Raw genomic sequence first — 20,262 nt, 5'->3', positions numbered from 1 at the left:
AACTACCCTCCACAGTGAGGTGCGCAGCGGGACGGCGAGCCCGTCAGGACCGGCTGTGGCACGGATGATCCGACCCCCCCACCCCCTTCCCCATGGGATACTAGAGGTTGTGCGCCCACAGCTGGGTAAGGCAACTGGCCGCAAGGAGCAGCATCAGAGGCCAGGTACGGAGCCAGGAACGTGGGCGTACGCATTCAGGGGCACGCCGCTTTGATGGACATTGAGGCAAAGATGAGCAGAGCGGGCTCCGGCACCTCCGGGGGCGGCAGACGGACGTTGTGGGCCCCCCACGGCAGATCGCCCATCGGGCTTGAGACCATGTGTGGGGGGCGAAATAGGTTGGATTGAAAGCCCAAGGGACCACTTCAAGGAAAGGGAGGAGTAATAAGCCCTCGAGTGAGGAAATTGAGTGAAACATTCAGCGAAATAGGGCGCACAACGGCTTGAGAGGCAATACAATGTGGGAGGTCACACTCCACATGATAATTAATACCGAAAGAAGAGTTAGAAGAAGGATCGGTTGGGGGGGTGGCAATAGCTCCTGGTGGATGGGACAAAAGGTAAACAAACCAGTATAGACTCTTTCAACAAGAAATCCCAAAACAAGCAACTGCCCCAGTCAAATTCAGCGATGGCGACAACAAGCGCCGCACAACAAGTGGGAAGTGCAAGTGAGGGTCCTATATTGGAAGCAATTGTCGCCCTGAAGGCGTCCCTGGAAAATAAAATGAATAAAGCGATAGGGGCCCTGAAGGCGTCCTTAGAAAATAAGTTAGACAATCATGGTGGATGTGGGCCTCCTCCGCCAGGACGCACGAAACCTGACGGATCGAGTGACGACAGCAGAACAGCAGGTGCAGCAAAACACGAACAATGTCGCAGTCACAAAGACGCAAATGTTGGAAGTGATGCAGAGAGTCAAGATCCTGGAACGCAGGGCGGAGGATGCGGAAGGGAGGGCACGAAGGAATAACATCCGTATAGTTGGGACAGCCGGAAGGTGAAGGCAGGGACCCCACGGGGTACGTGGAAAATCTGTTGCTCCAGGAGATTGGGGTGGGGGTGCTGTCCAGGGTTTTGTGGTAGAGAGCACACAGAGCCCAGACCAGAAAGCCTCAACCAGGTGCCCCCGCCCCCCAAGATCAATGATCGCCAAGATCATGAAGTTCAAAGATAGGGACAAATATTGACATTCTCAAGAGAAGGGGGGAGTGATCACCGGGAACTCTTCCAGAATCACGATATACCCAGACTACACTGTCATGGTCCAGAAGCATAGAGCGCGGTTCAGCCCTACTAAAGAACGTCTTAGGGCGGCAGGCGTGCACTACATGGTGCTATACTAAGGTGATACACCAGGAAAGGATGTGCTTCTTCGAGACAATAGAGGAGGCACACACATGGATGGACCAGCAAGGCATCCCCCAGCAAAGACCCAGGAATGCTAACGACGACCGGAATATACCCCTGTGATGAGCACGACCAAACATAAGCAGAGACACTTAAGACAAAGGGAATTAAGCAAGCCAGAAGGAATTTAAAGATGAGCAACAGAACCTACTGCCGCAGAGGTCGACAGGACACACAACCGTTTTTATGCGTTTGAGATTTCAGTTTTGAGGCATCATGCTGCAGCAGGCCGGTCCCAATTCGGCAGGAGAAGCAAAGCAAGAGAAGCAGCGGAGCCCGAGCAGGGGGAGGGTGGCTGGGCGTTGGTTTAATAGTTATAGTTAGTCGAGTGGTTGGTTGGTTGGTAGATGGCACTAACAGTGGAGGAAGAAGCATACACAGGAACAATGAAAGTGGAGCCAAAGGCGGCAGAAATGATGAGGGCCAAGGGGCCAAGGCTCAGAGGAACACCCCTGGCCGGAGACCCATGGAGTCGAAGATACAGGTGGACAATAGAGAGTGGATGAGAACAGGTCTACATGAAGATAGATCACCCCATGTAGGGGTAGTGAAGTGGAGCAGTGGGCATACAGAAGGCAATGGGATGGCAGAGCCGAAAGAGGCGCAGCGAATATGAGCTCACATGAGATAACAATCGCAACTTGGAATGTTAGGGGGCTCAACGCCTATGTTAAAAGACTTAGGGCCTCATTACGAGTATGGGGGTAGCCATGCCGCTAGAAGTGGCATGGCTACCTCCATACCGGGTACCAGGTCCGGGTCCCAAAAAAGGGGATTTACCGGGCCATTCCAACCTTGGACGGCCCAGTAAATCCCTTTTGCAGCATTCGGACCCGGTACATCCCCATTCCCATTTGTGCCCCCATATGGCTCAATGGGAATGGGGAGAATGCTAACAACGGGCCCGTTAATGACGGGTCTGTTGTTAGCATCCCGGACTGCTTGCGGGACCCGCTAAGTACACCTGGTCTGACCAGGCGTTCCTTAGCGGATCCCGCAGCAGTCACGTAATAGGGCAGCCCTTAATGAACGGTGCCGGTCCCGTACCGGCACCGTTCATTAGGGGACTGCCAGGGTCCTAATGAGGCCCTTAGAATATATGCCTGGCTGAACAGAATGAAGGTCAAAATAGCAATGTTGCAAGAGACTCACTTAACAAGGGAGAAACAGACCAAAGTGGACAAGAAATGGGGAGGTCAGATCTACTGTTCCACATATTCGAACTATGTGAGGGGAGTACCGATATGGGTAACCCCAGGGGTACCATTTCAGCTAATAAAGCAAGAATGCGACTCGGAAGGAAGGCTAGTGCTTGTGCATGGAATGCTGGAAAATAAGGAAGTATGCCTGATACATATGCACCGAATCACGATGCAACAGAATTTTACAAGAAACTTGCGCCGAAACTGGCCCAGTACAGAGAATCAAAGTTCATCTGGGCGTGAGACTTCAATTGCACGCTGGATCCACTCCTGGATAGGTCGGATGACAAACACAGGAAGCCGGCACCCCCAGCCAAGGTGTTACAAACGATCCTGACCCAATTGCAGCTGGTGGACATCTGGAGGACATCTGGAGAAAGGTACACAGCGAGGAGAGAGGGTACGCACATTATAGTGCACCCCACAGAATATTCACATGTATGTATTTATTTATTTATGGGCACTGAATCTTTGAAAGATTTTACGGGGATAAATAGTAAAGCACACACACTATCCGATCATACACCAATACTAGAAACATGGGCACACACTCATAGAAGGGCTCCAATACCAACATGGCAGTGGAGGACGGAGGCATTGAAGGAGGGCGAGATGGAGGAATACTTGCATGATGTGACAGGAGTATTTTGAGCACAATGAGGGAAGCATAGAAAATAATGGCACGCTATGGGATGCATTCAAAGTAGCAGTAAGGGGGGCAGCAATAGGTAAGATGCGGGGGACTAAGAGGAGAGGCCCTGGCAGAGCTTGGCAAACTGGAAAAGGAGATAGAACATGGGGAAAGCCAGTGGGGATTATGGGGGAGGAACCCAGAGAACTTTTGGCGCTGAGACAGAGATGTGTAGAAGTCTGGGAGAAACTGGGAAGACTGGACTATGGGAAATATATACAGCGGCTGCATGAAGAGGGGGACAAACCAGGCAAGGTCCTAGCCTGGCCCACTAAGAAGGAATGTAAAAAAGACCCAATTAATGCAATACACGATGAAGCTGGGATAGAGGTTAGATGTCAGCAGGGCATCAACATAATATTTTATCGCTTTTATGAACGTTTGTATGCCCCTAACCCAGAGGTGGAGCCGGGGGATTTAGCAGATGCCCTGGCAGAGATAAGATTGCCGAAACTAGCAGAGGAACAGGCCCAATCACTAGATGATCCCCTTAAAGTGGAAGAAATAGAGTCAATAATCACCAGACTCCCGTCAGGCTAATTCCCAGGACCTGATGGGCTCCCAGGTGAATTCTACAAGACGTACAAGGGCACTAACTGCACTATAGCATCGAGATTGCTTGAAACGCATCAAGATGTGTATGAGAAGGAACAGCTATCAGGAATCAGTGATTATACCGATCCTTAAACCTGGGAAATCACAGCTGGAATGTGCCTCCTATGGGCTGATTTCCCTCATTAATCAAGACGTCAAAATCCTTACGGCAGTCCTTGCTAGCCACCTAAAACGGGTGATACCCACGCTGATCCATTCAGATCAGACGGGTAACATCCATGGGAGGAACCCTTTGTGAAATCTCCAAAGGCTCCACCACGTGGTGAACCAGAAAAATCTCAGACGCCGTTAAAACCTTTGATTCCGTGAACTGGGGTTGGCTGTTGAGTGTCCTAGCCCACTTTTGGAATAGGTGAAGGGTTCCTTCCATGGATTCGGCTGCTGTATAAGGATCCCAGAGCCAGAGTTAAAACTGGACGGCATGTCTCGGAGGATACATAGGAGGTACCAAGCAGGGTTGCCCACTCTCACCCATGTTGTATATATTGGCCTTAGAACCGCTAGCCCCTTTTCTTCGAGCCGAGTATGGGGACACAGGGATAGATATAGACGGAGTGGTGCATCAAATGTTGAACCCGCGAGAGAACCTGCCCTGCTTGCTAGAAGCGACTGATGTGTACACTAGGCTTTCGGGAATAGCCATCAATAAAGGGAAGTCCTCACTGTTCCCCTGGCGGAACAAAGACTGGTCCCTGCGGACCAACTTTCGGACCTGGGTCTTATGTGGGCACTACGCTCCTTCCGATTTATGGGGGTAGAAATACACCAAATAGCGGACACACACAAAATCAACACGCATGCAGCACTGGACAGAATACAGAAGGCCATGGACTTCTGGGGGACACTTCTGCTGGGTATGATGGGGAGGGTGGCCCTCTTGAACATGGTGGTACTGCCACGCATGTTATATTATTTCACAAACATCCCATAGGACATACCTAGGGCCTTCTTCACATAACTGAACACAATAGCATGGAAGTTCCTGTGGGGGGGGGGGGTGCAGGGTAGCTATGACGACTCTGCAAAGGGACTATGAAGCAGGAGGCACTCGATTGCTACCTGGCAGGGCAAATGCAATTTGTGAACAAATGGCTGGGGGGGGGGGAGAAACAACAATAGACAATACTTTAACAGCCAGTGCTGAAGCCGTACTATCTGAGGAACTGCCATGGATTGAAAAATCAGATCAAGACCCTACCAAACATGGTCAGACTTGCAATAACCATGTGGGGAGAGCGGGGAAACTCCAGGGGACGAAAGATCCCTGTTCAACACAGATCCCCCCCTAGAGGACTTTGCAGGCCCAGACACAGGAAATCTTGCAATTTATCGATCCCAGTGGGAGGCTAAGGGCCTAGCACAGATAGGTGATCTGAGGAAGGAGGGACAACGGGCGGAATTTCAGATCATCATAGAGGACAATGATATCCATGGAGGTCAGTTTCTCCTACATAACAGCATGATAACTACGATCAAGAAGAGATGGACAGAATGGCCAGAGGAAGAGGATATGGAGGGAGGGTTGGACACATGGTACGACATTTCAGAAGGAGGACACACGGCCTCTAGGCTATATGAACAGCTGTTAGAATCCAGCAATGTGCAAGTCCTTCAGATGAGAGAACGCTGGAGGGGCAGCTCCAGAGGCCCTTTAGCGAGCAGGAGTGGGCCAGAGTGCTGGGATATCCAAAGAAAGTGTACAGGAACACAAGGTTTAGGCAAGCACAGTTGTACCTCATGCATAGGGCATAACTCACGCCCAGAAGGATGACCATGATGAAACTGGGACAAGCTCGTAATTACCCCTGCTGTTCCGAGGAAGAGGCAGATATGTTGCATATGTTTTGGACCCGTCCATTGATACAGACCTTTTGGGAGGGAATCAGGGAGAGAGTGGCAGTAGGTGGCATCCAGATGCAAGTATAGAACCCCGAGTCTTACTTATTGGGCCTTTTTCCAAGAGGATGTAGACAAAGGATGCATCTGGCCAAAATGAAGGACCTGGTGTGAATACTGGCCAATCAACAGATAGCAATGGCATGGAACTCCAGGGCGGGCTCAACTATAGACTCATGGTGGTCGGATCCTCAGAGGTGGGCACTGGCAGAAAAGGTGGTGTGGACGATGGCGCTGCAGAGGGGGGAGGGAAGAGAGGGGAAAGCGGGTAAAACCTACTGGCATGGAACTCCCTGATGTAAGACCTATTTGGACAAAGGGCAGAGAGCGATATAGATGACCCCAGGAGCGTGGACGAACATTAACTAGAAAATAGATAGACATATGGCCTGCCCCCTAAAAGGGGAGGATGTGCAACATAAACGGATCCGAGACCTGACCAAAGGATAGTGGTAGACCAGGGCAGCATAGCCGCAAACTGCTCCACGAGGACAATGAAGAAGCGGAATCCATGCTGAAAGTGCCAGAGTGATGTTTATGTTTTGTTTGTATACTTGTTATTGGTTGTTTCAAAAAATGATACAGTATAAAAAATCTTTGGTGATGCATTCTGACATATATTCAAACAATGAGGACCAAGAATAAGATGCGTGCTAGTTCTAACCTCTGAAACATAACTTAGGGATGAAAGTCTGTATAGGCTTCATGGACAGGTTCTAGGATAGGAAGTTAAGAATGTTAGGATACGGTCGAGCCTTAATATGACTATGAACAATCTATAAGAATATGATTATTGCATGATCTTTCGCGAGCTAATAATTTATAGAGGCAGAGGGACGTTTGGGCTACTTTCTTTTTGTCATAGAGAAAATTATAACCATATTGGAACCCTGAAGACAAGGGAGGGACACATTTGGAGGACCAAAAAATATATTTTTAGGAGCACCATTAAGGCATTCATTTGGTGATGTGCCCAATGAAGTTGTCATCACCCAGACGTTGAAACACGTGTTGGTTATGAATATGGTTTTGACAAACACAGGTAACTACTGATGTCACATTATGTAGAGTTTGATTTCAATACAGCAAGAATAATTGCAACTGAAAACATAGAGAAATTGTACGATTCTGGATTTGGTTATGGACATTTGAAGGGACAGTCAGTGTAAGCAATAGCTTTGGAAATCAATTTCAGGTTTAATTATTCACAGGTTACTCTTCCTTTTAATGTGTTCATACCAGTCAGAAGTTAAATTAAATATAATATTGAAATAGATTTTGTCACTGCCAATCTTCTATTGCAATAAAGTGTGGGTGCAGGCTACAGTATGTGTCAATGCGAATAAATCTTTTCCTATAGAATGAATCCATATGTATTTTCTATTAGTCCCAAAAAGATTAGCATAGGGTGGAGTTTGCACTATTCACTCCACTGGTTTTGAAGAGGGGGGCCTTGCAGTCATGAGAGGGACCCCACATGCAAGGGTACGAGGGACCACCAGGGTGTGAACCAGCTCATGGATTGATGATCTTCCTGTTATTTAAGCACAGTGGGGCTCCAAGTGCTGTGCGATCCAACAACACAGACAGGATGCAATAGGAACAGTTATACCCAGAAGTGAACAGAGGTGGTGGTTATAGAGTTGCAGATCTGGTCGAATGACGGGCAATAACTTATATGGAATACACCAGGATACTACCACTAAAGGAAAGGCATGAGGTCCTGTTGGAAGAAATTTGGATAGTCTGTTAGGAGTTCCTTGGCCCATGGTTAATATTGGGGATACACATTTGTTTCATCAAGGCGTACAACTTGGAAGTGTGGCAGAGAGGGAAGCAGTTACTCGATAGGTACCTCAATAGGTCAAATATCTCCCAGATCCTTTTAGAGTCTTAAGTGGGATGAAAATATTGCAGTAGCCATGGTCAAACTAGTAATATGGAAACACAGTGCTAGAACGGTCCCAGACCCCAATGGGCTAGTAATACAATTCTACAAGTCTCTCATGGATGTATTAGCATGCAGGGTACCCAAGATATTTAAAGGTGCACAGGAATCAGAACCCTTCTCCCTCTGTGGAAGAAGCCACTATTACGTATTGTTGAAGATTAATAAAGATTTGGTGCAGTACAGGTTTTCTTCTTGTTGAAGGTTAAAGATCTAGTGCAGTGAAGTTTCTCGAGCCTCAATGTATTTAACATCAATGCCAAATTCCTGACAAGGACAATCACCAACAGGATACAGCCACAGCTGTCTAAAATTATTCACTCAGGCCAGTAGTGTTTCATACTTGCAGTGTCCATGTCTGCCAATTAGGTGCCTCGCTTGCGTTAAACGGGAGTGGACTACCTGCAGAAAGAAGCCGTGGTTGCAGTGAAAGCATCGGATTCCGTTTCCTGGACCTACCAGAGGAGACTGCTGGTGGGAATGGTGATTGGAAAATAAATGTCTGGGTTGGTTCATTGGCTTATGTGAAGAATCCTACAGATCCCTCACTGAACCCCTGCCTAAAGTCTCCTCTCAGGTGGCCAGGGGGGCAGATGCTTCCCGATCCCAACCCTCTGGGTGGTGTACTGTGGGAAGATCACCCGAGTGGAGACAGGGCCCAGGGTAGTGAGGAGATTCCGTGGGACGAAACTGTATTTTTTCCTCTGATAGGAAGATTCTTACCACTATATCAAAAGAAAGATTATTTTTGGCAACACAAACTAAACACCTTTCTCAATTCCAAGAGTACAATTTAAAGGATTATGGAAATGTTGTCTTCACTAAATCATCTTCCCCGGTCATTGCTAGTTCTCATAGCCCCTCTAAAAAAAATCCTTATGGTAATTATATCTACCCTTACAAGTAATTCAGAAGTAGAAAAACCTAATTTTGTTGGAAAGAACTACAAGTCCCAGACTCCTAAAAGTACTGAGATGAGACACAGGGCTACAGAGGCATGTATATGTAGCAGTCAGGCAATTGTGACCAGAAGCCATTGCAGCAACAAGGCAATTGAGGCTAATATCCTACACCTGAAGCCTATTACCAAACATTGGAGGCATAAAAGGCTCCCTCAGGAAAGGAGGAGTAGAAGGAGCTGAACGAGAGCAGGAAGACTAGCTGTAGAAGTAGCAGCAGAGGAAGAGCATGAGACTGGCAATTCACAAGGAAGCGGGAGCACAGAAGGGACGCCGGAATTTGGAGAGAGAGGATTTCACCTGCAAGTTCTGAGAGTCCTGTTCTCCCAATACCGGAAGTGCAGAGGCTGAGCAGCGGAAGACATGCAGGAGGTTGAGTTATCCCCATGTGAGCCTTGTTGCCATGATTGCAGAGCTCCAAGGATGCAGAAGATCAACGCCAGAAGCAGAAGGCAAGCCGAGGGTCTCGGGAGAAAAAGGAACTCCCAATTCAAGTGGCCAGACCGGAGACACCCATGAAGGAGAAGGTTGTGGGTACCTAGTGAGCCAGAAGCAGTAGCAGTGGAAGTCGGGAAAGCAGTGAAGCCCACAAAGCAAGTGTCTATGAAGCCGGTGAGTGAAGCACAGCGTTCTCGCACTTTGCGCGAGCCTTGCCGGTAACTTTATCCAACTCCTAATTGAGTCACGTATGACTTTATGCGAGCAGAAGCAGAGCAGTTTGTTATATTGAAAGGATTGTTTACAAATGAATTGTAACACTTGCATGTACTTGAAAGATCCAATACTTGCACTCCATTGTTGAACTCCTTAAAGACTGGTGATGACTAACAGAGTGGTCGCATGTCCCTAATTTAGAAGAAAAGCTCTTTAAAACCATTGCAGAATATCTGATCTTGACAATACCTACATACCAAGCTATTAAATCTGAAAACTAAGGTCACGAGCGCCCAATTTGAATTCCCGAAGAAAGGCAGAACTGTATCTTTGTCATTACAGGGGAATACAATCTTCTGTTCAATTTTAAACCTATAAATCTACTTGAAAGAAAGGTTGTGTGTGCCCAATCATTTGAAAGACTTCTTCCTATACTGTACCCCGAAGTAGCATCCTTTCGATTTCTAAGAAGTAAAGAGTCTAAACTAGTAAAGAGAAGAACATACATTGCCCAATCCAAGAGGCACCCCCTTTGTAAAGGGAAACCTGCCTTGCCAAGAGTTAAAGAGCCATCTAACTACACTGTAAAGTTGTCAACAGTCCAGTGGCCTAAGATACAAGTGTGGCATGTTTACCTGAAGCTGAAAGAGTGGCACTATGGCTTCTGTGTAACTACTTGGGCTGATGACTGGCAGAAAGGTGTGAGTAAAGTTAGGAAAGGGGAACCAACTGCTTTTGAAGAATATTCTTAATTATAGTGGAAGATGACAGGAGAGGCAAAAAGACTGCCCCTTTGTAGAAAGTCACTAAACGGAAGAGTGCCTTGCATATGTGAAGAGGTTGAAGTGTGCCTTGTTGAAGGCTGCCTAGCAGTCCAAAGTACTGAGTTGTGGTAGTCAGACAGGCGGGAAAGGCAAAGAGACTGCCCCTTTTGAGGAAACACAGAAAGGAAGCATGCCTTGCGTACCTGAAGAGGTTGAAGTGTATTCTATTGAAGCCTGTCTAACAATTCAAAGAACAGAGCTGTAGTAGTATTTAAATTGTGATGGTATAAGTCGTCAGCAGATGTCCCATAGAAGTGGTAAGAAGCAGTACTGCGAGACAAAGGTGACTTTTCTCATAGTACCAACAGTAGAAGTGCGATTATTGAAATGGAAGCAGCAGCACAGAGAAAGCATCCCGACAAATATACCTGAGGTCTTAAACAATTGTGTATTATTGACGTTGGGAAATTTATCTGGAAGGAGAGACCATTTTTCATAACCAGGATTACCATTGGTGCCATTTCTTTTCTGGTAGTGGATCCTGCATCTAGGGACACAGATGTACTTACTACCGGTGGATTTTTGTTTGAAATTAAGCTGGTTCAAGACTTCTTTTCTTCTGGTGAATTTTAGTTAACTTTGAATCCTGGGGAAGAGATCTTACCCAGAATAGAAAAAGGTAATTCAGACATTTATTTTATGGTGTTGCTATATAATAATTTCTTTGTAGATTTGTTGTTTAGTTTGAGGGCTAGGCAGGAGGGCAAGTATGGCTTTTATATGGAAGAATCTACATCTTTCGCTGCCACCTTCTTGCCCCCTCCTCCCCCTTCGGCTGACTCCCACCCTGACACAGCCCTCTCCACTCTCCACTCTGCTATATCTGATACTCTTGATATCCTTGCCCCTGTCATGAGAATCCGCCTGAAGCCCAAAGCCAAATGTAACTCCTGGTATGACTCGGATCTCGTCACCCTTAAACGCAAGTGCAGGGTGGCAGAGAGGAAATGGCGTGCTTCATGTTCATCCTCTGACAAACTGGCCTGTCGCCTGCTCCAAAGGCAATACCGGCTCTCCGTTCTCACCAAGAAGAGAGCCCTTATCCAAGCCCGCATCTCTGCGGCATCTAACAATTCGGCCGAACTCTTTAAAATCTGCAAGGAGCTGGCCAACCCTGCTGCAGTCTCTACCTCTCCTGTCCCCTCCCAGGCCCTCTGCACGGCACTGGCCTCTCACTTCATTTCAAAAACTCAGGACATCCTGTCCTCACTCTCCTCCTATAACCTCCCCCCCTCTATTCCCTGCCCTTCCTCTGGCTCTTCTGCAGCCACCCCTCCTCTCTCCTTCTCTTCCTTTCCCCTTTTTTTCTGCTGACGAGGTTTCAAGACAAGTCCGATCTATGAAAGTCTTGTCAAAACAGGTCCACCCCTGTTCCTCCAAAACTATGAAGGACCACATTGACTCCTTGGCTCCTGCCCTTGCTGACTTCTGCAATCACTCCTTCGCCTCTGGAGTCTTCCCATCCCCTCTCAAGCACTCCCTTGTGCACCCCCTTCTTAAGAAACCCTCTTCCGACCCTTCCTGCCCAGCTAACTATCGCCCAATCTCTATCACTCCCTTCCTGGGCAAGCTCCTGGAGAAACTGGCCATCTCCCAGCTTAATCTCCATGCTGAATGTGTTGGTAGTCTTCATGACCATCAATCTGGTTTCAGAGCTGCCAGAAGCACGGAAACTGCTCTCCTGAACATCCGTGAGGACCTGCTCTCGAACCTTGACTCTAACATTCCATGTGTTCTCATTTTGCTTGATCTCTCTTCTGCCTTTGATACTGTCAACCATGCCATCCTGCTCAACCGTCTCCGTGATAACCTCGGTATCACTGGTCAGGCTCTGACGTGGCTGACCTCTTTCCTCTCAAATCAACCCTCCCAGGTCCAACTGGGGTCTTTCCTCTCTGACATCTTCTTCTCTGCCTGTGGTGTCCCCCAGGGATCTGACCTCTCTCCCTGGCTGTTCAACCAGTATCTGGCACTTCTCGCCCACCACATCGCCGCTCTCTGCCCCTACTTTCAGTGCTATGCGGATGATACCCAACTCATTTTCAGGCTACCCTCGGCCTCCTCTTCTCCTTCCCTCATCTCTGACTGTCTTTCTGCTATCCAGGAATGGTGTGCCGCCAACGACCTCTGCCTTAATGCCAGTAAGACTGAGATTCTACTCATCGGCACTCCCACTCCCTCCTTCCCTGCTGCTCTCTGGCCGGCCTCTCTGGGCCCTCTTCCTGCTCCTACCTGCAAGGCAAAAAACCTTGGGGTCATCTTCGACTCACACTCTCCTTCTCTCCTCACATATCCGACGTATCTAAGAAGTCACACTACCAGCTACACCTCCTCAGAGGTATCCTTCCTTTCCTCTCCTTCCCCCAGAAGCTCACTGTCTCTAGAGCCCTGGTCCTCTCTAAGCTGGACTACTGTAACAGCCTCTATCTTAATCTGCCCGCCTCTACTCTCCGCCCTTTGCAACTCATCCAGAACAGGACTGCAAGACTTGTCCTTGGCCTCAAGCCCAGGGACCGTATCTCTCCAGGACTGAAATCACTACACTGGCTCCCAGTGACTGCGAGGATCAAGTTCAAAACCCTCTGCATTGTCCACAGGGCCGTCTGGGGCCTTGGGCCAAAATACCTTCAACTCTCTCTTCCTAAATATCTTCGTTCTCGAGCTCTTCGCTCATCCGCCTCCAACTCCCTCAGGGTCAGCTGCTTCTCCAAACAACGAGTTGGGGGCAGATCTCTTTCCACTGCAGGGGCCTCCCTCTGGAACAGCCTTCCTACCTCCCTGAAACTTGAGGAGAACCACCTCCGGTTCCGGAAGCACCTCAAAACCTTCCTCTTTGCCTCCACTTTCTCTCCCCTGTTAATATTACTGAAACTGCACTGAATCTGCAACTGGGCCATTCACCGTTCTTGGCCCAGCCACTCTCCCCTGCACTGCCTCCACGGCAACCCCTGCACTACGGGACTGTGTCTGTATCCATACAGCCCCCCTTCCCAGCACTTGTCTGCACTTACCTCGCACTTGCCACCAGCTGGCCCTTGTTATTTATCCTGTATGCTGTATGCTAATAACCCTGTACTGCACTTTCCCCTCTCCCTTTCCCCCATGCACTTTTCCCTCCCCCTCTACCCTTGCACTTGCGCGATCTGAATGACACCTGGCCTAGTAAGATCGTTGTCTGTCTCCCCTTGTTCCCCCCCCTGCCTCATCGCGCCTTGAAACACTTGTGTATAGGCGCGTTACAAATGCCTTATCATATCATATCATACAAGCAGTTCTCCGCCTCGTATTACTGACCCCGACACATATTGCAAAGATGTCACAGAGAAAGAATCTGGGTTAACATGGACATTTCAAAAGGACCTGACCCTGGACAGCGGCACCCAGCAGGGATGGTTATTATAGCTCATACGTTTTGCTGTGGCCACAAAGCCATTAGAAGTCATGGTTAGGTGGGAAATGAATGTCAAGAGCAGCTTAGTGGGTGATATAGAATCGGTCATCTCCTTGCTATAACCTGAATGACCAAGGGAGGCTCTAAACACAGGACTAGATCTAGTTGATCAGTTGGGGAGGAGGGAGAGTTTCTTGGCTGGAATGGAATTGGCAAAAGTCAGAGATGCTTTATTTGAATAAAAAGGTATTGATTAAGCTCTTATCCTGGCCACTACAATTAGCGCTGATTATACCGACATAGGTACAACAATGCAGATGCTTTTAACATGAACACCCCTAAGGCGCTGGGTTTATGGAAGCAAACTGTCTGGAGGTGGAATGAGCTGCCCATAGCAATAGAATTGTGTATAGCACTGCCCAAAATGTTACTTTGACGAACTACATTGCTCTATTAATTTGAAAATATACCCTACGTACACCAGATGGAATACTTTAGCAGATGTAGAGCCCCGATTGCTAGGCTGGTGTGGGCAACCCCCAAAGTGGCAATAGCGATATGAACAATCGGATTAATTTGGGAAACCCCCTGCACATACAACCCAAAATCATTACACAGCTGGATGGGTGGAGGAAGGCACATGTACTAATTAAAGAGCTGGACAGTCCCTACAAAGAGTGTAGCCCTATACTATTGAGGGGATGAGTATATCGGCACTAGTTCACACCTACATCCTAGTGGTACGGAAGGTAGCACAGAAGTGCCCTGTGCAAGGACTCATGTGCGGTCTTCAGAGTGCAGGCTGTTGGGAGGTGCATCTTCAATAGCTCCCAAAGACTGGACTACAATAGATTTAATCTGGCCATCGCAAAATAATTCACCCATCGCTAATGTTCTGGGCAGGGACCCGCTGTCAGCTCTCGACATTCTGCAGTATGGCCAACTCAGGGATGTGGCGGATCAGAAGCAAAACGCGGACATGGAGGACATTTTTACTGTGTCTTTATTAAAGAAACAAGAATAAGGCCTACCTTTCCCCATCACAGTGGGGTGTTCCCTGCCTACTTTACAAACTAAGGTGCTTGTCAGTCGTGAATCAATGTCAAAAGGAATAAGTCAGCTGTCTGAAACTAGCCTGACCCTACCACTAGTTTAATCAACTAAGGTCAAGAGAATGACTGCCTTCTCCCGATGGTTGTGCTTTTACACCTTCACTTCTTTTAGAGTCCTGGTTATCATCCATGAATAGTCTCTTATTATAAATAAAATAACATATCCTTCTCATCAGCTCCCGTAGTTCCCTTATGGGACCGACAGTCTTTCTCTCTTCTTTTATGGGGGTTTTCTTTCCCTTTATTTGGATCCTTCGTTCTGGGTCACAGGATTCTGAATATTCTTGTCTAATGCCTTCTCTTCTGGGGCTTTGGTTTTCCAGATGATTATCATTTAGCTTTTGCTCGTGTAGACTTTCTTTTACAACGTTTACTTTGGGAACAGCTCAGGGTTTTAGATCATAGTTATATCTCTCTATACTTTTAGACTCTTCACGTCTTGCAAAAGAGTTTGCTTCCCCCCACCCCCAAGGTAAAGATATCCCATTTCAATTTCTCTCACTCTTTGAGATTTCTAGGTTTGTTTATCAACCTATTTTTCCACTTTTGTCATAGGTACTGGGACATGTTCATCTGATGCTATTCCCGGTATCCCGGTTACCTTCTGCTTTGTGGAAAACGTCTTCAGTGCCGGCAGGTACTTGGAACCCTCTCCTTCCTTCTCGTTGCCTTTTGGTTTGCTTTCCACGTTGTCAGCTTCTCACAGAGTCTAGTCTAGAGTCTGATGGTGAAGTGCAGAGCTGTATGACTATTCAAAAGGAATAGGTCTACTGGAATACAGTCTAGCGGGAATCAAGCACTTTTATCGATACAGTGATGACTTGGATAGACCAGGCGTACCACACAAATGTAGAGCTTGCAATAATCCTCTGTGGGGACCTAAACATAGACTGTTTCAAATGGGGTGGCCCAGAGGAAAGATGTGTAGAGAGGGGAAATGGCCATAAAGCACAAAGACCCAAGGATTAGAGGTCTAATCATGTTAAATGGGCAAATGCTAGGAGATACGCTGAATGCACCAACCTGGCGATCTGGCTTTAACAGAGCAACCTTGGATCATTTCTTTGTTTCAAGCAATATGTGTGGTCAGATATTGCACCCAAGTGTCTCCTCCACCATACACAGTGACCATGCATGACCTGTTTATTCTAACCAAAATGACCTGGAAAAATAAGCAAACTGCACTTTGGACACAAAAGGTGGAAGTGGAAGGGAGGTGCCACAGATTTAGACAGAAACCTGAAAAGATTGCACGCTTGACATAACATCTCCTGGCATGGCAGGCAAAACATGTGGGGGGCGTTTAATACGACTCTCCTCTAGCCAAGTTTAGAGAAAAATATGCTAAGAGCAGCAGACCGTCCTTCAAACCGCTACATTCCTATGATAAAGAGGTTGTAAGGCAAGAACATACTACAGAAAGAAATAAGAAAAAAATAAGAAAGCTCAGGGCCCTTCTGATGATGGCCAGGCAAGATCTGATCAAAAAGAGGAAACAAAAATTGATTAATCTCACACAAAGTAACAATGCATCAAAACAATGCTGAAATAATGCACAGCGCCTTGACCAAAACAACTCTAGGACCTTGTGGCAGATCACCAATGATGAAGGACAATCAAACTCTTCCCTTCAGCTAAAACCGATACCAGAAAACAGCTGAGTGTCTTACTTTGGGAAGCTAAATGCATTGCACAATCAACATGAGGAAGTCGTACCCTCATTACCAAAGCAGAAATGGAACATCATGCTAGATAGAGAAGACATTCTAGCCCAAATAAAGAAGGTGAGCATATCACGTGCCCCTGGCCCAGGCGGCTTGACCAACGAGATGCTGAGATCTGCTCAGGAGGCCTGGGCCGACTTCTGCGTGGTACTTTTCCAGAGAATCTTGACTCGAAGCGAAGTGCTGCAGTCATTGAAAACTGCTGTGGTGGTGATGATATTTAAAAGAGACAAATTACCCAAATAGCTATCGGCCCATTGCACTACTAGATATCTTGGGGAAACTATTTGCCTCCCTTTTACTTAAGCGCCTTAAATTGGACTACACAAGCTGTATGCTACGATTGACGTCATACCGGCTTTGTCAAAGAAGTAGGGTGTAATTTGATCCTCTTTTTAATCAACCCTCTGAAGATGAGAGCAAGCAAGGGGTCCTGTAAAATAGCCTTAAATGACTTGTAAAATGCCTTTGACAGCATAAACTGAGAGGCCTTGTGGACTAAACTGGAAACAAGAGGGTGCCCAAGGGACCTGCTTTTGGCGATAAATGCTCTATATACACACACTGGTACATACATGCAAATCCAGCTCGATCAAGCTAGCACATTAACTAAATATGATGCCTACATTTAAAGGCTTGAAGCAGGGCTGCCCGATGCCACCAGCCTTATTTAAGTTCTTCATTGAAAATCTGAAAGGAGGTTCAATCCAACGGGTGCTCTTTTTCACCAAGAATAAACAAACAGCCGTGGGGTGGCTCCTTTACGCGGACGATCTGGTGTTGGTAGATCCCACACCCATCGGCCACCAGAGAAAGCTTGACCTTCTGCAAACTTAAGTGCTCCAAAGACTTAAAGATCAATGCAAAAAAGTCAGAAATAAATGCAAAGCTGGTACTTGAGATTAAAACCGGATCAGACCAGTTGAACACATAAAATAACTGGGAGTAACAATAAGCGCTAGTACCCATGATGCCTAATGTTTAAGGGAAAAACCAAAATCTAACTGCACAGGCCATGGTAATTGGGCGCAAGTACTGTACGTTTTGTCGCTTGTTCCAATCAAAGTTCCACAATCAAAAAGGTAGCACCATTGCTTTCCTATGAGGCGGAGGCACGTCTGGGACTCCCCTGGGAATCTCTGGAGGGTTACTTCTAGTAAAAATGTCCCGAGACTTCCATTGTGCATGCCGATAGCGATAATTAGGCACGAAACAGGCCTTCTCTCACTCTATACAAGAGTGGTTTGGAACTCACTTCAACTTTTCAGAACTATAAATCTCCCTACTTTCCCACCTAAATTCGGAGTATCGGTCGTAAAAGAATCTGGAAGTCGCGACCCAATACTAAATGCATAATCAGCCCAATGTTGAATGATCCTATCAAATTTGGGGGTGTCCATGGAAACGCTGTGTAAAAACCCTCTACTGGCAAGAAAAATCCTATGGGGGGGGTGACAGGCGTGAAACAGAACAAACTCAAAAGTGCATACGCTCTCAGGACTCCAGCAGCCTCTTTGAATGTTACACCCCATTATCTGAAGAGATGCCCCAATGTTAAACATAGATTTCTAAGGTTCCATTTTAAACATTTTACGCATGAAGGTAACCATTTTTAGATACAGAGAAGAGGTACAGGACGATCTTTGCCACCTGTCTAACATCGCGCAGGAGAGCCTGAGGCACCTACTCCTTTTTTGTTCAAAACTAAGGTCTCTAATAACAGTGCTACTTTACTATGAGAGGACAATATGGAACGGATGCAGAGGCCTGGTTAGAGTTTTATACGAGGGGGTGATGTGTATAATATCTGGAAATCACTCTGAAGAGATTGTGAGACTAGGAAGAAAGGAATTACTTCTCCTCTCCCTGCCCTCCGTTTCTCTCTTCTCCTTTACAGTGCATTTGTGTTCTGCCTTGCTTCTCCCCCCCCCCCCTCTCTTTCCTTGCTTGTATTTGCTGGTGACACAGGGTTTTGATGAAAATGACCTGTGTGTGCACTAGATTTTACTGGATTGCTGGAATTGGACACTATTCCAATCCCATGCAGGTCGAGCTCACACAGTGTGTGGTGTGCAGTCACCTGTCCCTATTTTTTCTTCTGTCCTCCGGGTATACATATCTCATGAAAAGGTTCCCTTGGTGGTTTGCTTAGAGACCAGGTTGTGAGCATTTAAGACCTTAATATGCTGTGGAGATACTGAGAACTTGCTTTACAGTTACTATGCCACAACGTGTTCGAATGATGGTCGAGTGCTTGCTGGTACCTGGAACATTATATAGTTTGTTAAAAACCATTAACATATGAACTGTAAAATAAAAAATAAAAAACACGATAAAAGGAAACGAAGCTGTACATGCATTTCTAATTTCCATTTATTTTTTTTTAAAGTAATGCATTAAGTTCTGGTTTGGAAATTCATTCTGAACACAGGTGTTTCTTTGTGTTAATTAAACGTGGTGATGTGCTGTTTGTCCACGGTGCCTTAAACAGTTGAAACTAATGCCTATGCGTCAAAGCAAGATTTGACGTTAAATTGCCTAAAATAAGAGAAACATTTGGGACTGGGAAAGACAATCTTCAACAGGGATGGAAAGGGCGGGGGTGACCCGCGAGGCCAGTGGGGAAGAACACGTATGTGCATCCAGAGACAGCAGGAGTTGGGAGCACAGTAACCGAGTGAAATAATGACAGTGCACGAGTGACAGCGGAGGGGATCAGAGTAACAGTGGAAGTGGCCAAAGAGTTACACAAAGGCAATGAGTTATATGGCAAAATAGGCAAAGAACGTGATAAAAAGCAAGAGGGACGGGAAGACGGTGGATAATACGAAGGAAACGGAATAGGAGGACAAGAGGACGACAGAACAACAACAGTATAAGAAGGGAAAAAGTGACAGCCTGGGAAGGGCAGTGAAGTAACAGAAAGAAAAGTGTATCAGAAGAGGAGAACGGCTGAGAGTCTGAGGAGGGCAAGAAAGTGACAGAGGACAAGAGTGACAGAAAGACAACAGCATCAAAACAGAAGTAATGGGTGACAGTCTGAGGAGAGCAAGAGAGTGATAGATGTGCGAGGACGGGTGAAGTAGACAGCGCGAGAGAGCGACAGAATTGTGAACGGGCCCAGCAATGGTATCAGGAGAGGGAGATGGGGGGGGGGCTGAGGAAGGGGCCGAGGAGTGACATGGGATGGTAATAAAGACGGATAGAGAGAAGAAGGGATGACACGTGAGGAGGGGGTAGTGATCAGAGATAGAGAAAGCGGTGTGTGGGTTAACGGCGGCGGTGAGCTTTTCCCTTCCCACCCCTTACCGGCAGCAGAGCCGTGGAGTCCATGGCTCCCTCTTCGGTGTCGACGTGGCCTCAGTCGCCCACCGACAGCTGCAGGCCTCCTCCCAGCCCAGGGCCCGACTCGAACTCCGAAGCCGAGTCCTGCCTAGAGCCAACCCCCTGCACTCCCACGAAGCATCGAAGGGCGGGCCCAATACCATAGCCCGGCCCCCAGCCATGGATCCAACCTCTCCTGCTCATGCGGAAGCAGAGCGTTGAGGGCAGGCCCAATTCCACAGCCCACCCCTTCACCTAATGCCCCGAGAGCAGCAGACCCGGCCCCAAAGACGCGCAAAACCTCAGACATATTAATGGGAGGCGGCTGGCGACAACACAGGACACGTGCACCGGGCCCTCACCCCTGGCTGGATGCCTGATAGAAACAAGTCAATTCGCATTTTGAATGAAACAACACGTGATTTCGTCATCCTTTTGTATAGTGACAGCCAGGGCTTTAAGTGGGGTAAGAAATCGAGGGGGGGCTCATTTGGTGGCATGGTTTGGGGGAT

At 47.3% G+C, this 20,262-nt stretch overlaps 1 protein-coding gene across 3 annotated transcripts in view; it reads right to left on the bottom strand.

Moving 5' to 3' along the window:
- COPZ2 (COPI coat complex subunit zeta 2) overlaps positions 1–19,906 on the bottom strand; it is a 200,147-nt gene extending 180,241 nt beyond the window's left edge. For 2 of the 3 annotated variants that reach the window (XR_011283089.1, XM_069634633.1), the window contains exon 1: positions 19,736–19,893. Coding sequence is in view for 2 of the 3 variants with exons in the window: in XM_069634633.1 (XP_069490734.1) it covers positions 19,736–19,759 (24 nt within the window). In the remaining variant the exon portion in view is untranslated. Of the gene's footprint in view, positions 1–19,735 lie in introns of all 3 variants that reach the window. The other variant, XM_069634632.1, reaches the window with a different exon arrangement.
- Positions 19,907–20,262: the final 356 nt, after the last annotated feature.

The sequence above is a fragment of the Ambystoma mexicanum genome, chromosome 13 (genome assembly GCF_040938575.1).
Source record: "Ambystoma mexicanum isolate Mex_15411 chromosome 13, UKY_AmexF1_1, whole genome shotgun sequence".
NCBI lineage: Eukaryota > Metazoa > Chordata > Amphibia > Caudata > Ambystomatidae > Ambystoma > Ambystoma mexicanum.
Note: the sequence above shows the minus strand (reverse complement) of the source record. Positions and strands in the feature narration are given on the sequence as shown.